This window comes from Podarcis filfolensis, assembly GCF_964270895.1.
Source record: "Podarcis filfolensis genome assembly, chromosome: 3".
NCBI lineage: Eukaryota > Metazoa > Chordata > Lepidosauria > Squamata > Lacertidae > Podarcis > Podarcis filfolensis.
Genome location: NC_139606.1, coordinates 83,425,530 through 83,450,155, shown reverse-complemented (window position 1 = coordinate 83,450,155; position 24,626 = coordinate 83,425,530). Strand labels below are relative to the sequence as shown.

The window sequence follows — 24,626 nt, the reverse complement described above, 5'->3', positions numbered from 1 at the left end:
TCTTTTGGCTTATGATGCTGTCCTAACCCCACTTACTTGGGAGCAAGCCCCATTGAATTCGTTAGGACTTCTGAAACAACTAGGATTGCTTGGTTAGGATTGGAGAGCCTCAATCTACAATAGCAACCCTGCTGCTGCTTAAATGCTCCAGGGTGGAAGAGGTGATATGTAAGCTCTAATCTTGGCTATTGCAATATACTTGATTTTGTGATCTACCTCTCAAAGTAGAAACAAATGAACTTGAAATGTGGTAGTAGTTGGGCTGTTCAACTTGTTTCATTTAAGAAGAATATAGACGATAATAATGATGGGGTGGGAATTAGTAGTGAGAAGCCATGTACATGTCAGTAGCTCATTCATTCCTTATTCTCTTTTCCAGAAAATGGATCCAACACAGGAATCAAAAGTGAGTGGAGCCAGAACAAAGAGGCACATTCCCCCCCCCCCCCCGCTGTTCATTGTGCTGAGCTAGCAGTCTGTTGCTGAACTGTAGTTGTCCCATATAAGTTAGCAGTTACCTTTGATGGAGTAATTGTGAAAAATATGGAGAAACTGCTCATTTTATTTGTGGAGAGAGTAATGACAGAGGTAGAAGGAGAACCCATTCATCCTAAACCAATTTTTCCAAACTAACTTTCACAAGCATGCTGGGAAACTTTCGTAGAGCTGCGTCAACTTTATTTCTACTTAGTTCCTCTGTATCCATAGGAGAAATAAGTTTCTCATGATACTTAATGACTTCCATCAGCACCAAAACTTAGTGTAAAAAAAAAAGCTGTTTATCTTAACCTTTCTATAGGATCTGCTGTCAATGATGCCAAAGTATTATTGTTCTTTTGGGACTGTATGAAGTAGATTGCAGAATCCAGTATTGACTGTTTATAACCTCTCAATTACTTTCTGTTCACAGGCACAAGCAAGTTGTCGAGTAGGGATAGCAGCACTCAATACTCTGGCCGGCTACATTGACTGGGTGGCTATGAGCCACATCACAGCAGATAACTGCAAGCTGCTAGAGATGCTATGTCTGCTCTTGAATGAGCCAGAACTTCAAGTGGGAGCAGCAGAGTGTCTCTTGATCGTGGTCAGCAGAAAAGTGAGTTTCTCTTTTCTGTCCCCTTCAAGGTGTTGTTGTTGTTTTGGTATGAATATATCTATGGATATAATCCAGGAATGAGTAGGGTAAGGCCACAAAGTTATATCTTGCCTACTGAGGATTTTGTCCTGTCCCGTTCTGCACTGCAATTACCATATTTTTCTCTCTATAAGACGCACCAGACCACAAGACGCACCTAGTTTTTGGAGGAGGAAAACAAGGAAACAAATATTCTGAATCTCAGAAGCCAGAACAGCAAGAGGGATCGCTGCACAGTGAAAGCAGCAATCCCTCTTGCTGTTCTGGTTTCTGTGATAGCTGCGCAGCCTGCATTCGCTCTATAAGATGCACACACATTTCCCCTTACTTTTTAGGAGGGAAAAAGTGAGTCTTATAGAGCAAAAAATATGGTAATTATCCCTCTTTGATTTGAGGGCCATGTTGTTCAGGGAGAAGGAATTCTGCAGTATGATAGCTGTCATCTGCCCTTTGAGCACTGGATGAGTCATTGCTCCATTTCCTGTCCCACATTAACCTGTAGCAGCATTTGTGCTTTCTATTGGTCACATCTGTAAAGAAAGCTGACATGTAGTATAAGTGGTAACTAATGAACTGGCAGCTGCTAGTTGATGCCGAAGAGCTAATTTCGTATGTTGTGACAAAGCTCTCCTTTGTTTTCTGCTCAGGGGAAACTGGATGATCGCAAGCCCTTGATGGTTTTGTTTGGGGATGTTGCCATGCACTACATCTTCTCTGCCGCCCAGTGAGTAATATCATCCGCTTCTGTGAGCGCATGATGACTTCCCAAGGGAAAGAAACTGCTCTTAGTTTTAGCACAAAATAGATTGTGGAGCTCATAAGTCTTAGCCGGTGGCTCAAGAGTTGGACAAAGGTACCAGGAGCACACCATAGAATGCCTCCTATTCTGGCCATGATCCATAAGTCCAGATTGATAGAGAGGACGAAGGTACCAGGAGCACACCATAGAATGCCTCCTATTCTGGCCATGATCCATAAGTCCAGATTGATAGAGAGTGCCCCCAAACCCTCAGGTGGATTTTGAGTGTGCTGAGGAGGCTGCAGTGCAAATGAGAGGAAGGAGAAGTCCCATTTTACACAAGCAGAGCCCATTACTTAAGCAGGACATCACTTTTGGATATCACCCACAGCAGTCACCACTTGAGATGTGAGTCACATGTTGCCATTGATCTCAAGGTGATTTTGTTAGAATGATGTGAGTTGGCATTTTCCACATCAGACTAGGCCACTGGATGCTAGGTGTTTCTTTCGCTATGCACAGGTGCTGAAAATTGATGTGATAAAATTGCCTTGTGACAATTTCCACCCATTCCTTTTTGGTGTAGTAATGGTCACACCTTCCCTCCTGAAGCATGTTGTCTTGTCAGAAGATCAGTTCAGTTAAGATAGTTATTTGCTTCCAGTGTCCTCCTTCGTGTCCTACCCTGTATAAAAATTGACAGAGTTGATACATGTGGTACTTAATCCAGTAAGGTTTCTTGTTCAAGTTTCATACTACTTAAGTTAAATCCATAAACTGATGTTTACAGTATTCCATAGTAATACATGACTTCTGCTTTATTTGTACTTTTCAGGACAGCAGATGGTGAAGGCCTAGTAGAGAAGCACTATGTTTTCTTAAAGAGACTTTGCCAAGTCTTGTGTTCTTTGGGTAGTCAGCTGTATGCATTGGTGGTGAGTTTTCCATCACAAAGCAGTTTTCCAAAACTGTTATTCAGTGACTGTTACATAATCTCATGCCCCAGGTTGAACTGCTCTATACAGTTCCCATCTCTTTCCAGTGCACTTCATAGCTGAGTGGAAATTTGAACCCTGTTCTCCCAGGTCCTAGTTTGACATGCCAACCACTACACCAGAGCTTTCCAAATTGTGTGTCGTGACACATTAGTGTGTTGGCTTCCGTGTATAGCCGTGTCACATGAATGCTCCCTGTGCTCCTCCCGGGGCTGAAAAGGGGTTAGTTTTAGCATGGAATTCTACTCAGTATTGATCCTGAGCAGAACTCCAACATATAGTTAGCAGAGTAAAAACTTAAACACATTGCAGGATTCTCAAAAAATAGACCAGAGGCAATTGTATTTCATCCAGCAGATCTTTACTGCTACTGAAGGTAAATAAGCATAAAGGTCACAAATCAAATACATTGGGGATTGGCACTGTCCATAAGAAGTCCAGTTGCAGCAGATTTGACTTAAACTTATAATAACTTACAATAAGTCTAAACCTTAACACTATATACAGAACACCACACCAGAAGGAAAGAGAGACAGAAAGAGAGATCCAGGCTCCTTCTGGCCTTACTATTATAGTCATCATGACCTTGACAGAAAAGATAACAGAACGAGTTTAAGCCAGCTGCACTCAGCTTCTCTGAAGGAATAACTGAAACATCATGAACCTTCTGCTTGTTTCTTTCACACAGAGAAGCTTCCAGGACCCTCTTGAATTAATTAGAATAGGAAAGATCTCTACACATCAGATGAACACTTTCTGTACTAAGAAATGCAAATTGACAAGTTTAACCTCCAGTTTAATAGTAAAACTGAATTACTGTGTTGCAAAATAATGCATGTCTGAAAAGTGTGTCACCAACATGAAAAGTTTGGAAAGCTCTGCACTATGCCATACTAGTTTTTCTGCAGCTGCCATGTGGCAGCTTGTCATCTGAATCCACCTTTGAAGTTTGCCTCCCCTCTCAACAGGGCTCTGATTCAGATGTGGAAACACCTGTCAACCTTGGAAAATACCTCGAGTCATTTCTAGCTTTCACAACCCACCCCAGCCAGGTAGGTAAAGGGGAAGGTTTTCCAACCTCTTGTGTATAGAAACAGCCATTTGTGCTCTGTGCCTGTGTACTGAAAATGTTTTAGGTGCCTTTCTCAATGGAAGAAAGGCTTTGTTGTCAGCAGCATGGCACTTAACCTTAAACACTGCGTTCTCAGTGCTGATTTGATCTGTTTATGTAACTCAGGATAGTAACTATTGCATACTTGTATCCTTTCCTTCTCTGAAAATCTGTCAAGTGATGTGGCATGCTCTTTCCTGCCATCCAGCATTCATGAAGATCCAGCTTGCAGTAGCAAACGGTGGTGTGTGTGTTGAACAAAAGTTTCAGTTGTTTTGGCATGTGTTTGTTGGAAGTAATTGCTGCTTGGTTTCAGCTGAGCTTGGGAGTATTTACCAGTGCCTAAGCTTGAGAGGATCAGTGTGGATCACTATTGTCATTTGATTGATTCCTTGTTTTTCCCCTAGTTCCTACGCTCTTCCACCCAGATCACATGGGGAGCTCTTTTTCGGCACGAAGTCCTGTCACGTGATCCTCTGTTGTTGGCTATGATTCCAAAATACCTGCGAGCATCTATGACTAATCTTGTGAAGGTATGGTGCCATGAGAGTCTTTAATTCTAGAGTGTTCTTAAGACCTTTGGTTTTCCAAGTGTGGAGCGGCAATCTTGAAATAGTTGGAAGGCTGCTGGTATGCTGGTGGAGGTCTCTGCCATCATCTCCCCTCACTGGATATTTTGATTCAGCCAGAAGGCAGAACAATAACAATTTATGCCCCCTTTCGGTTAGTGCAGATTATGTCCCAAAGGGACAACCTATTCCCCCCTCCATGATTTTTTATTCTGAAATGACAGCCCCCTAGAAGTCTTGCTGCTTAAACTTATTCTAGATTAAAAACCTAAGTAGATACCATAAGGCCACTTGCATAGTTATATTCTAGTTGAAATTTGTGTGGCTCAACAAGCTGAGTTCTTGAAAATGTTTTGCTGCAACACACATGAGAATTCTGCCAGCGGGAGAGTTCTGTGAAATTACTATTTTTCCACTCAATCTCTTGAATCTGACACCCCTTCTTTTTGCAGGTGGGGTTTCCTTCCAAGACAGACAGCCCCAGTTGTAAATATTCTCACTTCGACTTTGACAGTGATGAAGACTTTAATTGCTTCTTCAACTGTAAGTTACCTTTGTTCTAGTAAAACCCATCTCTTTGCAGGATAACTTGGAAGTTTTCCCCTATGCTCTTCAGTTTGAAATGGCAATAACAGAATCTCAGAATGGGCCATTTGAGAGCAGAAGGAGATGCTTCAGTGTGAAAGGTCCCCACATGCCTTCAGTCAAAACCGTTCATGAAAGTATATCAACAATTATTAGCCATGGTAGATAAGTGGGCCCTCTGGGTTCAGAAGCAATATTCCTCTGGATCCTAGTTGCTGGAGCACAATCTATTGCCTTCATGCCCTGATTGTATGCTTCCTTCAGGTGTCTGCATCCCAAATCTTCCTTCATCTGACTTAATGTTCAATTGTTGAAGTGAGCAAGCAAAAGCAGCTGCCACCTGGACACCCCTCATGGCGATTACTGCTGCCTTTTACATGACTAGATTATTTGAGCTGTAGCAGTAGGTGCCCCTCTAATTTAAAAGCATTTTGAAACCAAGCCTTTCATGTGTAATTTCCTTGGCAGCTTTCCGTGCACAACAGGGAGAGGTGATAAGGATGGCATGTCGCTTGGACCCTCGAACTGGCTTCCAGATGGCTGGAGAATGGCTGAAATATCAGCTGTCCACTCCGGTTGATATTGGACCCGTGAACTGTAAGTTTCCTTAATGGGAGGGGAAGTAAGCTTGGTCTCCAGCAGTGGTGGACATTTTGCTTTACCTTTTCCTCACCCAAACAGTTCCTCATTATTTTTTCCAGCCTAGGCCTTCCAGCTGGAGGGCAAGGGGTTAGTACCTGATATTGGTTGAAACGCAGACCCTGCTCTTAAATTTGTAAGCTCATTTTTTAGTAAAAACAGCTTGTAAACAGGCTACCAAACAACTGGATTTGGGCGGGGGGTTCATAGGGCAAGACTTTTGAGAACTTTTTACACTGGTGTAGGAAAGTAAATTCTTGTCCAAAGAGAGAGGCCTGCACTGCTACAAATCTGGAAGTGTTCTAATGCTTTCCTTTTTCTTCATCTTATAGCTAAAACTGGTGAAGGCCTCTGCTCCATCTTTTCAGTTTCTTTTGTGCAATGGGATGCTATGACCTTTTTCTTGGAGAGTGTCGTTAGCCCGATGTTCCGGTTCATGGAAAAGGACGTATGTAGTCTTGATGTTTCATTTTTTTCCTGCCTCGGTTGGCTTGCTGTGACAACAGTGTTTCTTGAAGAGCATGGAGTGGGGATGCTAACTTGACCACAGTAGCACATAATATTTGGAAAATACTAGCTTAAGGAAGTCTTTCAAGCTCTGCTATTTTTATGAAGAGCAAAAGAGCCAATGTGATGTAGTGGTTAGAACAGTGGTTCTCAAACTTTTTCCTCTGGGCCACACTTTCAGAATAAAAAATTGCTGGCACCACATCAACTCTTTTATTAATAAGAAATATATTGGAAAAGAAAAAGAAGCAACTCCTAGCAGCACTTGATTTATAACATAGAGCACAACTACTTTATAACATAATCATGAGACATCCAGAAAGTATACAACAATGCAGCTACATAAGAACTTTAAATGTTTCTTTGATTGCCCTTGAATCTTTCCGCCACACTTGCTATCATCTCCTGCCACACCCTTGGGTTAGAATGTCAGACTGTCTCAGATTGACCTACTTCACAGGATTGTTGCAAGGATAAAATACAGTGGTACCCTGGTTCTCTAATGGTTTAGTTGCCGAACAATTTTTTTTTTAAAAAAATAATTTTTATTAAGTTTCCATTTACCAAATTAAACATATCATACCAATTAGTCCAAATTGTATCAATACACATCATAAAGTCCAAATGTTTTCCTAATTATAAATTTTTTGGGGGGTACCCATGCTTCGCGATCGGCAGGAGTCCAATCATCTGTATTTCTGCTGCTTTCATGTTTACAATGATGTTTTCAGTCCCATCTTCTCAACTCTTTGTCGTTACTCATTTTCCTTTTCAGTCACCTCCGAGTTCTCTCCACAAGTGGATTGAAAGAAACAGTCTTATTTATATCTCTGTGTGGGCTTTGTAATGCTCTCTCGTAGATCTCTCACAGAAATCCAATAGTCCAGGCGTTCATTCGAGCAGACATTCGCCATCTTGCCACTCCGATGAAATACAGTCTAAATGTCTGCTCATTAACTTTCCAGACCCGCTGCCTCATAAATTAGTCTCTCCAGGAGGATAACAACCCTTTCAAATTTACGATCCCAGCCTGATCCACGGCTCTTCCTCCCTAAGACCATATATCGTGCAGCAAAGGTCTGCCTGTCCATATCGGGTCACATTTCTTGCTGCGTCACAAAGAGAGCCTCTTTTCTTTCCCAATCTTTCACAGAATAAAACCTTTAATTCATATTATAATAGTTGTCGAACAAATTGGCTCCCGAACACTGCAAATCCGGAAGTAAATGTTCCAGTTTGCGAACATTTTTCAGAAGCCAAATGTCCAATGCTGCTTCCGGTTGAGTGCAGGAAGCTCCTGTAGCCAATTGGAAGCCACACCTTGGTTTTCAAACGTTTTGGAAGTCGAATGGACTCCAGGAACGGATTAAGTTCAAGAACCAAGGTACCACGGTATGTGGAAAGTGGGGAGTTCCATGTATGCCACCTTGAGGTCTTTGGAGGAAAGGTAGAATGTAAATGTGATAAATGTATAATTATGTGGTTACATTTTTCCTGACATTATTTTGCCATACTTAAAGGCTTCCAGCAGTAGAACTTGAACAATAAAACTAAGACTTAATTCACACAATGCTTTTACAGCGTGGTTGCTGCTATAAAACTTCTCCCCCGTGCCTATGTTTTGGTTCCTCTGCCTCTGAAATTGGATGGAAGTTCTACCTCAGATGAATATTTCCATTCCCACATCCCCTTCTGTTGGAGCTGCTTTTGTGGGATCAAATGTTGCAGAATATTCATACATTATCAATATAGTGTGTGAATTGAACTTGGTGATGGGCACTTCTGCAGCCAGTTTAAAAACGAGCAGGAACACGTGTCACTAATTTCAAATGCAGTCGTCACAATGTTGATGTTTTGTGATTGTGACTTCTGTCTGACCGGGTAAAGTAATTCTTCTCAAAATGTGTCTTTGCTATTCTGGAAAGTGCTCAGATGGGGGTAGATTCTGTATTAGAACTTGCACAGATCCCAAATAGTGAATCCATGAGACTCGCTCTCTACTGTGATGGTAAAAGTTGAACAAGAGACTATAAACGATTCAGTATGCCAGTAGCTGTGCTGATATTGCTAAATGCTTTTGACTTTGTGCAAGTATGTCACCAAAAGCTCTACAGAAAAGGAAATGATAAGTTCCCTGTATATAATGAGCCTAGACAACCACTGGTTCGAACTTCTATCACATCATTGGCTAGTCATTTTTAACTCCCACTCATGGCTTGAAATGCCTTTGTGTTAATTTGTTATGCTTTCTGTTGAATAATACTTTTCATATAAACTTGTTAATAGGCTAATGTGGCATTTTTGCAAGTATTATGTTTGTCACATTTCAGCTAAAGGTACAGGCAGCCTGCCTTGGATTTGCCTGAGAAAGAAATAGTGACATTCTACAAAGCCAGAGTGCATTGAACATTGTTGAATTCTTCTCTTCTCCTAGGAGATCCCAGTATCCGATGGCATAGAACTGCTACAACTTGTCCTCAACTACGAAACAAAGGATCCCCTCATCCTGTCCTGTGTCCTTTCTAACGTTTCGGCACTCTTTCCATTTGTCACTTACAGGCCAGAATACCTGCCAGATGTTCTTTCAAAGGCAAGCCCTGTATCTTATCTTGTTAATATGATGAGGCTTTTAAAAGTGATACCGTGTAGATCCTTACCTGTAAACGTTTCATAGGATAGATCTAGGGAGGCTAAACATTTTTCTCTGATCATTCTAGAGAATAGATGCCCTAGGAGGGACAATTTTTGTTGTTGGGGTGACCCATATCCAGCATGCCAAGTTTTTCTGGTGGACTAAAGAACACCCCCCCCCAAATAATGTGGCTGAATTTTAAAGTTTGTGCATGTGTGTATCAGATATACGTATGTATTGTACGTACATATATGTACATATGTGTGTGTGTTTACATCTATTTATATGTGTCTATGTATATGTACATTGCAGAGACATACTTAGAAAATATATGGTTGTTTCTTTTAAATATTAGAAGTTCAAGGAGAGATTGTGTTGCTTCTAGTAGCTGGTGAGGTTTGGTACTTGATTCTGTACTACTGCTAGTCTACCTTCATGCTTACAGGTGACCCCTCAGTTTTCAAAATGGAGAACACTGAAGAACTGTGATACACTTAATTCCCTGGGTAAAATATGTTCAAGATCTGAACACAGTGCTGGTCTTGTCACTATTAAGGGATACCTCCTCCTACCTGATGGAATCCTTGTCTTGTGTTGAAATAGAAAAGAGGAAACTTTTCTCTGATAAAGACATTTTCGTGGACTTGGAACAGCTATTCATAGACTAGTGACTGGTATGCAGCACATTCAAAAGCACGAACCATTGATATGTGGCTTTTGTTCTTGTTCCCATAGCTCTTTGCCTCTGTTACCTTTGAAGTTGTAGAAGAAAGTAAGGTAAGATAATTTTGGCCATACTGTACAATGTATAGGTGCATGGATTAAACTTCCACATAGCAAAGTAGCATGCTTATATGCAATAATGGCACTATAGACTAAAATTCTATATATAAATTATTGGATACCAGTTCTTTCACGGGACCTTTGGGGGAAGTACATTTCAGTACTGACCACACACGTCTTTCACTAGTTCTCTATGGAGGCAGTTGACATGGATGTGATTGATAAGCAACTGCATCCATGCCACATAAGCAATGCTTATATGAAGCATTTAAACAGTGTTGGGGGGGATGGAGAATCATAACAAAAGGTTGTGTATTCCACAATTCTGAGCAAGTGTTACAGAATCTTACATTAGGTACAGAATTCGGTTTCCTCAGAATATCAGCTTTCACTTAAAAAAAAAAAAGCAAGTCTAAGTCTTCAGCCCATATGACTGTAAAGGTAGGTTTGAAAATGAATGGGTCAGCAAAGCCAAATAAAATATCAGCAGCAGAATGGTGACTGAGCAACATTTCCAGTTACCCAGGGGTGGGGAGGGGTGAGATTTCAGTGCTGTGCAACTCTTTATCCCTCCTTGTAACTAGCCAAAGCAGAAAATATTGTGCAGATGTTCCTGCATACCTCTCCCACACCTTGGGATTTATGGTCACCAGAGGCTTGCTGTTAAGGGTTCAATCAGCATTAGAAAGTCAAGTGGTCTTGCGATGGGGTGCCTGTGCCTTTAGCCTGCCCAGGGTGGCTTGTTGTGTTGAGTTTTGACTGTCCTTTTGACAGGTGCTGAAAACGCTTCTGTTTTAAGAGGGCTTTTGACTTGGGGTGGTAATTTTTTGTTTAATACCTACAAAAAAGCTACTGATCGTGCTGTATTGCATGGGGTTGGGCTAGATGACCCCTGCGGTCCCTTCCAACTCTGTGGTTCTAAGCATGACCAACAGCTGATTCTGTTAAAATTTACAGAGCCAAATGCAATCCTCAAGCTTTATTGACTGATTCTCCTAGGCCCCAAGGACCCGTGCAGTGAAGAATGTGAGAAGGCATGCCTGTTCCTCAATAATCAAGATGTGCCGGGATTACCCTCAGCTTGTCCTGGTACTTTATTGAATTTTCTATATGTCATGGAGCTACTTGGTGTGTGTTGTGGGCCGGAGCGGTGTGTGTGTGTGTGTGTATGCTTTCGTTATTCCCCTTGTGGTTTAAAGCTCCTGTGTTTGTTCTATGTGTGGTTGTTAATGTTTGGTAGTCAATCTTGATTGTTTCAACCACGAGGGCCTTCTCAGCAGTGGCGTCCTCCCTGTGGAATGCCCTCCCATCCAATCTCAAGGAGATAAAGAACTACAGACCTTTAGAAGACATCTGAAGGTATCCCTGTATCGGGAAGTTTTTTATATTTGACGTTTTACTGTGTTTTTATAAATGCTGGAAGGTGCCTAGAGTGGCTGGGGGAACCCAGCAAGATTGGCAGAGTATAAATTAATATTATTATTAGTCACAGAAGAGAGAAGTCCTTGTGGTAGAGGCTGGAAAACATAGCTGTGGAGTATATATAAGATTCAGTTTATGGATACAAGAGCTAAAAACCTAAAGCAGCAACTGAATACAGCTTCACGCATAGTGAGGTGAAAAATACTGGGTGGTTTCCATAGCAAATGTGTAAACATCCCATTCACAATTGTACACGTATTTTTAGGCACCAGTGCATATGCATCTGGGAAACCTAATTGTTTTTTTCCATATGTTAACTGTTTGGTGCTGGAAATGCTGTGGTTTCTGCAGATGCCATAACCAACAGGGCACAGCTCAAAGGAGCCAACTCCTAGGGGCCAAGATCCCTTCCCCCCCATAAAATATTAGAGGGGGCCGTTCCCTCCAAATTGATGGGCATTGCCATTCAAATAGTATGTGCCCCCTTCCCAGTATTTTATTCAAGTTAGCATCCCTGGCACAGCTAATCCATTTTTTGTTCTGGAATAAGGTTCCATGTGCTTAGGAAGTATCCTGGCAATACAATGAGTTACTATTACGTTATTGAATTGTATTAATTGTTTTGATCAATTCATTGCCGTTGTTTGCTTTATTTGCTTTATTTATAGCCATTGCGTTTGATATTGTAGTGATTGCAATATTGGTTGTCTTTTTAATGCTACTGTGATTATTGCGAGCAACTTTGAGCTGAACATTTGTTGCTGGGAAAGCGGGATACAAACGTTAAATCAAATAATGCATGGCGTTGCCTCGAACAAAAGCAGTCTCCCACCAAATAGTCTGTGTAGGAATTCCGCATGTATTCAAGAAGTCTAGTCTCGTGTGATTCTGTCAGTTGACTGACCTTTGCTTGAATCTGTTTCTTCTAGCCAAACTTTGACATGCTGTATAACCATGTAAAGCAGCTGCTCTCCAATGAGCTACTCCTGACCCAGATGGAGAAGTGTGCTCTCATGGAAGCCCTAGTCCTCGTCAGCAACCAGTTTAAGGACTACCCACGGCAGAAGATTTTCTTGGAAGAACTCATGTCTCCTGTCACAAACTTGTGGCTGTCTGAAGAAATGAGGAGGTGCAAGGACTTCCTCCGTTCTTTCTCTAATGTAGTACAGCGGGGGGGGGGGGGGCGGGAATTACAGTGCTAGGCTGTAAGGTTTAATAATATCCTGTACAAGAATCACACCAGCAATCCAGATCATGAGATTCAGCATGCTAACCATTGGCAACATAATCTTACACAGCTCTCAAGCTGAATCTGACTTCTTCCTCTCTTTCTCTTTCTGTTAAGAGTCCTGACGAATCCTGAAGAGTTTGTCCGCTATGTTGGTGCTGATAATAAACTTACAGACCCAGCCATGGACGATCCCTGTGGCCTAAACCGTTCTAGAGTAAGTAGTTATTAAGCATGAACCTTAGAGAAGGGGGATTTAGCTGTTTTCTGGAATATTTCTCCTTGCTCAGTAGATGCGTAGTCTTTGCTATTTCATAAAGGACTTTTTGAGCATATATCATCTCTGGGAAAAAAGAAAAGCTGAAACATCTGGGATCTGGAACATTTTCGAGAATGAGAGCTAGAGTGGGTTTTTTTCTGCCTCTTTTATCTATATTGTTTTGCCTGGACCTCCTACAAAGGAATTTATAAGTGACATGGCCTAACCAACAGCTAGTTTTGTTTCTTGTTTTAATCCTGAACTACCAAAAGCAGTCAAATAGCAGATGGTTTCTGCTGTACAGCTACATAAAAGTCATAGAATCCTAGAACTGTAGAGTTGGAAGGGATCCCAAGGGTCATCTAGTCCAGCTCCCTGCAATGCAGGAATCTCAACAAGAACATACATGACAGATGGCCATCCAGCCTCTGCTTAAAAACCTCCAGTGAAAGAGAGTCCACAACGTCCCGAGGGAGTCTGCTCCACTGTTTTAACAGCTGTTACTGTCAGAAAGTTCTTCCTGTTGTTTAGTCGGAATCTCCTTCCTTGAGACCTTCGGGTATAGGGCGGTATAGAAATAAAACAAGCAAATAAATAAATTGAAGCCATTGTCAGAGGTTTTTATACACACAGCCCCACGTGCATCTTTCCATTGCCCATTCAGACAAGCAAACGGCATTCAGTGACACATATCCAACTAAGCAAAACCACTTAAGGAGGATGCTGAACAGGGTCAGTGAGAGCTGTGGTCTGGGGAGGCTCCCGAGGGCCAAGTAGGCAGCCCCGAAGGGCCAGATTTCCTTCCCCTCTCCCATGCCCAAGGTTTTCACAGAGGCAGAAAGCAGTCTTACCTAGTAGCTATATTGAGAAGTTCCAAGGAAAGTGACTCCTTCGGCCTCTTGTTGTTCTTTCTCTTTAACCCTTTGAATCTTTCCTCCTTTGTTTGTTTCCCTATAGATAAGCTTTTGTGTGTATACCATTCTGGGCGTTATAAAACGGGCTCGTTGGCCTGCTTCCTTGGAAGAGGCGAAGGCTGGAGGATTTGTGGTTGGGTACATGTCTAATGGCAGTCCAATCTACCGTAATCCCTGCTCTGTGCAGGTCCTGAAACTGTTTGACAACTTGCTTGCGCTCATAAGGTGGGTCAGCTCAGCTTGATAACAGTCTCGTAGTGAAAATGCTATGTACTCTGAGCAGTGCGTTTCCTCATTGGAGCCAATTCAGCTCTTGCATATTGAAATTTTGTAAGGAAGTAGATAAGGGGAAAGAAACCCAGTTCTACCCTGCACATATCATAGAATTGTAGAGTTGGAAGGGACCCCTGAGGGTCATCTGGTCCAATCCCTTGCAGTGCAGGAATCATGTTCACAGCTGTCCCTGGGTGGGCTTGAACCACCAGCCTTCTGGTTAACAGCCCGACACACTTACTTGTGGGAATTCTTATTGGAGGAGATGTCCCCAAATTTCATTGAACATAAAATTAAAACACAGCTTGCTGCCTCCACGCCTTGTTGTTGTGCATGGTCTCTTTACTCTTCCTGAAGATAGAAATTGGAGAGGAGAGTGCAAATCAACCTTACTCAGTGAAGTTGTTTGTGGTGGTCTGGGGAACATTGTGATGACCTGTTCCCCGATCGCTAAAATGGCAGCACTTGTGAAACCGTAACAAGGAGCGATCCTGACAGTCATGGTATATGTGGGTTATCAACAGCATTTGAGAGATTTATTAATAATCATAATTATTATATTATTTATACCCTGTCCATCTGGCTGGGTTGATCCAGCCACTCTGGGGCAATTGCCACGAGAAATTTCCATCTCCCCCATTTTTGTCTTCTTGAAGATTATATATTTTTCATGGAGGAGAAGGCTATTAGTAGCTACTTGCTATGATGACTATGTGCTGCCCTCAGTATTGGAGGTAACATGCCTCTGAATACCAATTGTTAGGGGAATAACGTTGCACTCATGTCCTGCTTGCACTCAGTTTCCCATAGGCTTCTGGCTGGCCATTTTGAGAACAGGATGTTAGCCTAGTTGGATTGTTGGTATGATCCAGCAGGGCTCCTCTTGTGTTTTTATGTTCTTTGAAGCTGTTGTGGCTAACAGTATATAAGTGGTTTCAAAATCCATAGACAACAGACATCTAACAAAAATGGATGGCAGTGTGTATTCTGATACTCAAACTGGTTATTACTTCCAATCCCCCCCCCCAAAAAAGATGGAGATCTGTGACAAGGACATTATTTGCCTGGCTTCTTGTGTGCCTTCTCTGAGAAATAGGGTAAATGGGCACTTTTGGACAGGAAACTAGGCTAGGTGAGCCTTTGAACTCATCTATAATGGCAGCACCATATGCTCTTGTGACTAGCAGTGGAGGTGATGTCATCTACTAGAATCAAAAGAGAGTTAAACAAGGAATGGGAAGTGAAATCATTAGGGTTTGTTTTATTTTATTGTAAAGCCCACATGGAAGCTCTTTAGCTGACCAGTTAAAAATGTATCTAATAGAGATACTGAGCCTTGACCATGGTAATCTGTATTTTTATCTTTATCCACCCTGGGAATAATTATATCGAAGGGTGGCATATGAATTGTCTAAATAAATATTTTCCTTTGACTTGGATGAATTGCCAAGCATTTCATGGCAATGGCACCAGTTAATGCACAATTTTCTGCCTAATGGAGCTTATGGTAGCCAATCCATAACTACATAGTTTTTTGGATGCTATTGTGATAAAAGGCCAAGAGCTTCCACCTTTTTATGTTAACAGCTCTCAGGTGAACTTAGCTTACACAATTATTCAAATTTTTAAAAAAGGAAATGGGAGGGGAGTCAAATATAAGCTTGAGTAGGCCCTTGCCTATGCTGTCTTAGACCACATCGCAGCACTACTGTGAATTATGGTAGCTTGCAGGATGATGAGAATGTCAAGTAAATGGTTGCACTTGTTCTTTGGGGGTTTTGCATGGTGCCTTGCGCTCAGTGTGTGGCAGGTAAAGCTGTGGATACAGCTCACAGTCTGCACAAAGGTAACTTAAGTGTGTTAAACATTCTCTGCTATGCCCTTGAGAAGATGAACAATTCATTATATATCCTTAGCATGTAAGTAGCTTAAATATATGGAAATCTTCTGTTTAGGGAATCCATGCTTAACAGTTATATTAGCTTCATATCTGCATCATATTGGATAGATATAGTTTTGCTCTGTTACCTATTAAATGCAGAATACCTCCTTTTACTCCCTTTGGTACTTCATTTTCCCTAACCACTTCAGCTTTTATTGTTTTGTTGCTGTTTTTATTTTGTTAGAAATTATTGAACCAGACTAATGGTTCCTTTTGTAGAGATCTCATGAGATCCTTTGTGCTCACCTGCTGTCTCCTGGTCCCATGAGATCCTTATGCACAATAGTGAATGAAACAGGTTAGCCTGTATGCAGCAATGGGACTGTTCAGTGATTTGGCATGTAAGGACTTCACTAATCAGCCTGCGGAGGCCATCCTAATACTGCTAAAATGCAGACTCCTAGAGGGAAAGAGCAGTCTGGCAGAATGGGAAAGGGATGGGGAGAGTATGTTGGAAAACATTGTAAATAGGCAGCAGTTTGCGGGGTGGGATGGGGACTGCAGAAGGCAATGGGGGCAAGCTTCTGCTGAGGGGAAAGGTTTTTCACTGTTTTTCTTGGATTTTAAAAAACGTAATGCTCATGTGGCCTTGGTAAACATTCTCCACATCCAGATTGGCTTTCAAGGGTCCTAGTAATTATTACATTGGATCATTCTGGAAACATTAAAACACACCAGTTAAAATCCTGCATTGATTAATGTGTCACATGTTAAATGGTCTTTCTTCAAACCTAATGTGTGGTAGTACATACATTGGTAAAATCATAAGATAGTAAGATGAACATTGAGATCTACAGGGCACTAAATGAATAACATAATGAATAAAACTTTGAATAACTTGGAATAATTTTTCTATCTGTTCGCTGCTATTTCCAGATCTTAAATTCTATTCCACATTAGTTTTTGATAGTAGGTATTAAAAAAATTCTATTTTGGCATATGCAACAGCATTGGCCTAGTTTCAAGATATGCTTCAAAAGACTGACCTCTGTGAGCTAGCGTCAGTCACGTAATGAGAGTATTCCTCAATAGCACTAAGCTGCAGAGGTGAAACTGACTACCAGTATTCTTGGCACACCTGGCCTCACCAGCAGGGATCTTCATGATCCTCTGATTTACTGCTGAGAGCTTCATCCTTGCACTTTAAGGAAGGCATATGGTATTTTACAGAGGCCAGGCTGTGGCGTTCATACTCGGTTTATGCATGCTCCACAACCATGCATCCTGTGCTTCCTATTCTGATGTTGATCAAATACTTTAGTTTGGGTCTGACCCAAAAGCCATCTTAGCTACAGCAATAAGATTTCAAACCAGGCTTAGCAAACAACATATTTGTAAGTGTTAACATTCAGTGCTGTGAAAAGGGTTCTGGTTGCCATATTGGGATGTATAAGACCTCTAAGGCAGCATTTCCCCATTCTCTTCACAGTTAGTATAGTCAGGGTAGCACAAATGATTAAACAATAAAGTCCTCTATATAGTGTTTGCAGGCTTTTGCCAAAACACGTCGTCACTTAGTCTTCATAATACAATGCTTCTCCTCTCTTGCAGCCTCTGTTAGCACCCCTTGAAATGAATGGGCAGTTCACACCTCAGAACTATTGTTCCAGGCTGTCTGCAAGCTCAGGCAAACATCGCTGCATTGGTTGCACTTTGATCACATTCTTGGAAGGTTTTGTCTTCACAAGCATAGAGACTTCCTTTAGAGACTTCTAAAAATGAAAGATGAGACTCTGGAGGGCAATTGAGAGGCCTGCCCCTGCCACCCAACGTCCTAGTCCTTTGTTACCCCTGTACCCTCACACTTTGGGGGGAAACGCTGCTCTAGAGGGAGATACTGAGTTACCGTTGATCACCTCTAGCAGCAGGTACAGTGGCATTGCAATGTTGGCGGAGGCTGTTGGGCCGTTTGGCTGCAGAATTTGTGCTGTGTGCAGTTGCCGAAGCCCTGAGTGGAGGTCTGTGGTCTCAAAGGAGAGAGGTAGGTGAGACAGAGACCCTTCTCCCCACCCCACCCCCACTCAGATGACACATCTAGCAGGTGAGGGACCCTGCGATAGCCTTGATGGCAAGAGAGAAGCCATCTGGGGCTGGACAGAGGCTCCTCCCTGGCAGCGTGGTGTGGACAATGCAGAGCTGTTCTCCTTTTCAGGGGGTCATCTCTCTGCCACACAGCTGCTTACAGCATACAAGCACATCACTTAAGAGCTTTATATTCCTCCAGCGTCAGCTGCCATTGCAGGGACTGTGATCCCTCCTCGGAGAGGCACTCTTGTGTCTTTCAGAGGTGGGATGGCCTCTCCTTTGCTGCTCAGCGGGTGCAGAGCAGTTTGCTAGAAGCAGAATTTGCCTGTGGGTTCCAAGGCCTCTCTCCGATTGTGGCCTTTGATGGTGTCATTGCAGCCAGTATTTCAAAGGGCTGAGGTGAGGTGAACAGAGGGTAACTGTTGTGTGGGGCAGCTGGTACCCTCTGTGTGATAAAGCGGAGACTTCTCCATGTCCCCAAGAGAGTATAGCGATTTTATTGGTAAGGAAGGGGGATCCCATGCACAAGTGCATGGTCTCGCCTTCCTCATCGCCAGACACAGGAGCTGTTCGTAAGATGATGGTGGCTTCCTGCTGCTGTTAGGTACAACTTGTGACTGTGCAACATCCTGCTCTCTTCCAGGACTCATAACAATCTGTATATGCCAGAGATGGTGGCCAGGTTTGGGGAAACCTTTGCAAAGGCCTTAGACCTGCTGGAAGTTGAGAAGAATGCCATCCTAGGTATGTATCTGCTCCTCTTCATTGCACTTCTACACCTTGTGTGTTAATCTTTACAGCCGCTGTGTTCTCTTTAAGATGCAGAAATTGTTACCTTAGCTGCAGTCAAGGGCATTCTGCTTAAAACAACCATATGCTGCATTTCTCTAGCTCAACAAGAGTTTGAAGTAGGCTTAGGCAAATGTAGTTACCCAAGGGTTGAGCTCCTGCCTACTTGTCTGCTTGCCTGCCATATGTGTGAGAGAGCAACGTTTTTTGTGCAAGATTTTTGCTGCCTTGATTTTTGCTGGGAACAGGAATAGGCACCATGTCATATAATGACTATGGAAGTAATACTAAACTGATTTAGTGGTGCATGCATGAGCAGGAAGGAGCTGCCCTGATTCTTGGGCTGCCCACACACAAGAGAAAGACCTCAGCAGAATTTTGTTTTCCTTCCCATGAAACGTGGTTTGTTGTTCTGTACAAGCCAGAGTCTGGAGTTTAAAACAATTCATTTCCCTTGTGTCACTCAAGGTATGTCCTAAGCCTTTGATTTGCCTAGTTTTTCTAGCAAGATCAAAGAAGTTCCTGGCCCAGGAGAAGGGCTTTTTAATTTCTAGCTGACTTATTTGCCATCCTCTGGCTCAGTTGAGGTTGAATTGGCAGGTACTTTGGCCTAATAACACACAGGTTCACCATTTTCTGGTGGCCCATCACCAAGAGGCTTTCCAGATCTTAACTCTCAACCCCAAGGGTCAGGAACCTCAGGCCCAGGGGCCTAATATGGCCTTTCGGGCGTTTCTGACCTCCTCACAGCCCACACGCCTCACAAGACTTTTTCCGCCTGCAGTGCTTTTGTGTGACTGGAATGTGTCCCTGAACTGTGGTACTGCCTCTTGCTTGGTCTGGATGGAAAGGAGGGTGGGTATGTGTGTCAAAACCTCTGACTTGCAGGGCTGAAATGTGGCCTACTGTACAAAAGGAAGAGTCACATCCGTTGCTGCTCCCACTTACGCCTCTAGCCCTGTCCCCACCATTGATATGCATCTGCCAGAAGGTTGCCCATGAGTGAATGCAGTCTTGGGACTGAAGAAGGTTCCCTACTTCTGCTCTAAGTCCACCACATTTTCAGAGGAGGGTTGACTTTTAGAGATGATCTGTACAATTGTGACATGGAGCTGGATTCTAATTCTGCCTCAGGGCCACTTCTTACATAAAGCTTACAATGTGGCTAGCTCTATGTACCTATGTAGCCTGTGCTCATGTCATGCCAGGTAGAGACGACTGCTTTAGATTTGTTTTGCAAAGGATCTTCTAAACCATTTCAGGCACTGATGCATCTTAAGTTATACAATCTCTGACACATGTAGAAATGTATATGATTAGAATGTCCAAGTTGCTTTTGAGAAATTGTTAAAACATGCCAGCTTTCTTCTAGTTCAGCCTGAGGTAATGTGACTAAAGTATCACATTTTTTTCTGGCCTTCCTATCAGTTTTTAAAGCTGTAGCAGCAGCGTTGCTCTAGATAGACTCTGCAACCCTGATTATATATCCACATCTGTGTTTGCTCCTTTTGTTGGCTCCCCGAACATTCTCATTACATGATTTCCTGTAATAATATTTTTTTCTTCCATTAGCATTTCATTTGCTTGTGGAGATGAACCTATTCACTGATAATATTTCACTCTTTTTAGGCCTTCCTCAGCCCCTGCTGGAAATTTATGACTCTCCTGTTTACAAAACAGTATTGGAAAGGATGCAGGGCTTTTTTTGTACCCTGTATGACAACTGGTAAGAACTTCAATGATTTAGGAAAATAAACTTGTGGAATGCACAAAAACAGCAGCAGATCAAAAGGCATACAGTGCGGTTTGGCGCTATAATTTCTTGTCTCACGAAATTTTATTGCCTCATTCAATAAAACCATCACCGTCCTGGGAGCTGTTGGTGCAACCTCACTCCCACCACCTTCCCTGGGCCTGCTTAAGAAAGACCTGTGTGCCCTGAGGGAAGCCAGAAACAAGGAACCTCAGACAAGGAAATGGGCCATCGACACCTGAGGTTGGCCTGAGAATATTTTGTACCAATTGTTTGTTCTAATATTATAAATGTGTAAAGCACCTTGGGTGCCTTGGCCCTTGGGACAAAAGGGTTGGTATCAGTTTATGTCCTGCCTGTAAGCTTTGTAGGAATTTCTAACTGATCACTGTCGAAGACAGAATGCTGGACTAGTTGGACTTTGGTCTGACCCCAAAAGGCAATCCTCCTTTTCACAAATGAATAAGCAAACACAAATCTGTATCTTCAGAGCAGAATGTCTTCCAACCTTCATGTTTGTTGTCTAAATTGAATTGTCTTTTGAATTGCAGTTTCCATGTCCTGGGGAATGCTGGCTCATCAATGCAGCAAGATTTCTACACAGTAGAGGGCCTAGCTACTGAGCTGCTCAACTCTGCTTTTCTCAACCTAAGCAACCTCCCTGACTATAGACTCCGCCCCATGCTTCGTATCCTTTATCTGCTGTTTGTTGCTAGGTTCTCCTTCCAAAATCATTTTTTACTTCCTCTCTTTGACCATGACATGAGAGGTCTTATTTTCAAAGTAGCACTAACGATTTCCTGCTCCTTTTGCCTTCCTTCTGCACCTGACCACTCCGGGTGCAGATAGTTCACTTCTCAGAAAAATATCTGGAAAAGAGCATCTTCAGAATATCTGGAGGGGGCATGTCTGCTAGGGTTTCAAAACAATATGGGAAGAAATGGCTCAGAATGGTTCTGGTTCTGCGTCTAAGTTGGAGATTTCCAATAGAGTTCCCAGTAAATGATTTTCATGTCCAAACAACCACAGCAATCATCCTAGTTCTTCATCTTCACTTTCAACCAAAATGGTAGGAAGCCCGGTTTGCAGAACTTGTGACCCTCTTTTCAGAATTCTGCCCTCCAACCATGTATAGTGGCCTGCCATGTGTTTAACTCCCTTGTTTTGCAGGCAATAAAAAGCCTGTATAAATTGGCCTTTGCATTCTTCTCAAATCAGATTTATGGAGCATTTTAAGTAGGAGCGGTTTGTGCAGTTGCCTGTACTGATCAGGCTTTGGGATTTCTGGTGGTGGAGTTGGTTTCCTAGTCTGTTTCTCATTAAAGGATCGCTAAAGGAGAGCTTCAGCCACAGGGCTGGGTGGTTCAGTAGTTTGTAGTGTGGAAATGCTAATGCTTATGCTGGACTTCTTTAACTCGCTCCACACAGGTGTGTTTGTGAAGCCCTTGGTCCTTTCTTGTCCATCTGAACACTATGAATCTCTTATCTGTCCTATACTTGGACCACTCTTCACCTACTTGTATGTGGTAAGAAACAGCATGTGTATGACTTGCATCATTTGCTGCTGTTACTGGCCGGGGCTTCCAGACTTCATTGTCGTTCGGGGTTCTGAAATGTATTACATCCTGCCCCTTCGCCGGAGAGCCTCGAATTTCACTTCAGCAATATCGTATGAAGCAGGTTAAACTGGGATAGAATTTATTAAATTCGGTCACAGACCAGTTCCAGCTCACATACAATATCAGCGAAGTCATAAAACACAATAGGGATACATTTGAATTTGCAATTGGGTATAACAGGGGCAATACAGATATAGCAGCAGTTAAAAATATGTAAGTTAAATCTTAATCACTAAAATATAACCTATAATTGTAAAACTGGGATACGGTGGCTTGCCCAAATACTTAGGTAATACTATCGTTGGGGACACATTTTAACCAGGTTTCATGGATGCAAGACAACTCTCTAGAGATTAATGGACACTGGCTCAGGCTTCAGATTTTAGGCCACCAATAAGGTCGCCCCACATTGCTACAATACTCTGTAGCAAGGTGAAGCTTAGTGAAATCTCAAAAGCTGAAGGGGCTGAGAAGTGCAGCTGAGCAAAATGTCTTGCAGGAAAGGGAAGGCTTTCATGCCCTGCATAGTTATCTGCTCATTTCTATAAATAGCAGAATCAGAATTGATGAGGTGTTACTTTGCATAATTTAAATGGATTACCAAATTCAGTTTTTATTGTCACATAATTTGGGTTCCCTTGACATGGAACACACACAGCCCTGAGTGTATCTCATTGATTGCCTTTATGTTATGCTACTGTCCTTTGTTTGTTCCTTTCTGTCAGAGGCTGTCCCAGAAATGGCAGGTGATCAACCAGCGAAGTGTGCTTTGGTAAGTGTGATGGCTTAAAGGAAACCGGGGGACTGCTACTCGAAAATGCCACTTGATGTCTGAACTACTGCAGTCTCTCTTGAAGGGGGCAACCAAAGCAGTAACACCAACTCAAAGATGTGGGGAAATTAAAAGGTTTTCACCTCGTGCCCAGAGGTCAAAGAGTTCAGAATATCTTTTCTAAAGAGAGTGCCCCAAGGTCTGTGTAGCGCAACCAAAAAGATCCTTTCCCATGCTTCCTCTGATTGTGGAAGTGCCTAGAGAAGGCTCTACCAACAGTGTCTAGCATCAGGCAGCTTCATGGGAGTGCAAACAGTCTTTTAGATTACCTGGGTCCCAAGCAGTTATGGTTAAGACCAGCAGCTTGAATTATGTTCATAAATAGGCCAGAAACAGTGAGAGATGTTCCTTGCAGCTGTATTTTGCACAATTTTAAAGAGCCAGGTACTCATCAAAGGTAGCCCCACATATAATACATTAAAATAGCATAACCTGGGTGTTCTGAGGGCAACAATAACAAATACCAGATTGCTTCTGTCCAGGGTAAACAGACATCTACCTAATCTGTGTTTTCTATCACAGATAACCATTTGGGCATCAAAAGTAAAGGCTAGATCTAATTGCACCCCAAGTTATGAACCTGATTCTTTAGGAGAGTGCAACCCTGCCTAGGACAGACTGAACCTCACTGCCCAGGACAGATGAGCTACCCATCAACATTACCTTCGTCTTGGTGATGCTATCATGCTTAGCTTCAGTTGTAGTCCTCAGGTCTATCTTGCGTTTTTAAAATTGATCGTCTTTTCCTTCAGCAGTGACGAAGATGCAGCAGATGACAACCCAGAATCCCAAGAGATGTTAGAGGAGCAGCTAGTTAGGGTGCTTACCCGAGAAGTTGTGGATCTAATTGGTGAGAGAAACTAGTAGGTTGCATGAAAAGCCAGGGCCATCTGTAGTATGTCTCTCTGAGCAAAATAAATTCCAGTAGTATATTCTGGGATTTGTGGGACCACGGTGGCTTGTTGTGACAATTCTTAATCTTGTTCTTCATGCTCCAAAAGTGCTTCCATTGTCAAAGCTGTCATTTTTCAGTCTTATGCTGCATACCCAATTTAGGCCTAAATAGGGCCTAGAGTACTGGTTTTCAGTCTGTGTTCCTTGGAAGTTTATTAATTCCTTAACTGGGAAAAATGGTAGTGAGAGACAAGCTGCCCAAAATGTATGGCAACAGAGTTGCGCATGTTGTACAGCACACTATATTTTCACACAGGGTGGCATCAAGGCCAAAACAATTCTGCCAGCACCTTGTGGGATCTGATAGCATGACCTAAAATGTGGCCCAGAATCCTTTGCAATATGTGGCAATTTTGCAGTAGAGGGACAGGACTTCCTTAGCAGATAAATGGCCGTAGAAATTGTTCCCTGAGAATAAGGAGTTTGGAAGCCACTGACCTAAATAATTGCCATCCTTTTTGGAATTGGGTCTTATAGCTTCCTTTGCCATTTGGTTTAGGTGTCCAAGACACATAACCAAGCAACAGCTTTTTTCTAGTGACCTCCAGAGTGCTTCATATGTAGGTTTCCAACCATACCAAACCTCTCACCCTGATGGGAGACTTGGAAGAAATACTGTTCCATTTGAAATACATTTTGCTCTGCAAAGGTGGGTTTCACTCCTTTCCTCCTTATTATACATTATCAATATATTGTAATATCTTCCTATAGACATAAAAATGCAAGGCTGTGAAGTCAGGGTGGGGTATGGTGTTGAAGATGTGAGAGGAGAAAGATGCTGGAGGTTCCCACAGGAGTGGCCAGTGTGAAAGGGAAATTGCACAAAGGATGGGGGAGGACACACGAACACGGGGGCAAAGGTGAAAATGAGTACAAAGTGAGACTGGAGAATGGAAGAGAGGTGGTTTGAGAAATGGGGTG

General features: G+C 42.5%; 1 protein-coding gene across 2 annotated transcripts in view; it reads left to right on the top strand.

The window, feature by feature from the left end:
- Positions 1–24,626, top strand: part of XPO5 (exportin 5) — a 36,908-nt gene that overhangs the window by 7,411 nt on the left and 4,871 nt on the right. The window contains exons 6-26 of one of the 2 annotated variants that reach the window (XM_083604458.1): positions 380–406; positions 911–1,096; positions 1,783–1,859; positions 2,710–2,809; positions 3,838–3,921; positions 4,388–4,513; positions 5,002–5,092; positions 5,603–5,731; positions 6,106–6,221; positions 8,715–8,870; positions 9,648–9,689; positions 10,695–10,784; positions 12,047–12,246; positions 12,463–12,562; positions 13,562–13,743; positions 18,402–18,502; positions 20,177–20,273; positions 20,852–20,988; positions 21,729–21,826; positions 22,645–22,691; positions 23,504–23,601. In XM_083604458.1, coding sequence (XP_083460584.1) covers positions 380–406; positions 911–1,096; positions 1,783–1,859; positions 2,710–2,809; positions 3,838–3,921; positions 4,388–4,513; positions 5,002–5,092; positions 5,603–5,731; positions 6,106–6,221; positions 8,715–8,870; positions 9,648–9,689; positions 10,695–10,784; positions 12,047–12,246; positions 12,463–12,562; positions 13,562–13,743; positions 18,402–18,502; positions 20,177–20,273; positions 20,852–20,988; positions 21,729–21,826; positions 22,645–22,691; positions 23,504–23,601 — 2,284 coding nt within the window. The remainder of the gene's footprint in view (positions 1–379; positions 407–910; positions 1,097–1,782; positions 1,860–2,709; positions 2,810–3,837; positions 3,922–4,387; positions 4,514–5,001; positions 5,093–5,602; positions 5,732–6,105; positions 6,222–8,714; positions 8,871–9,647; positions 9,690–10,694; positions 10,785–12,046; positions 12,247–12,462; positions 12,563–13,561; positions 13,744–18,401; positions 18,503–20,176; positions 20,274–20,851; positions 20,989–21,728; positions 21,827–22,644; positions 22,692–23,503; positions 23,602–24,626) is intronic. The other variant, XM_083604459.1, reaches the window with a different exon arrangement.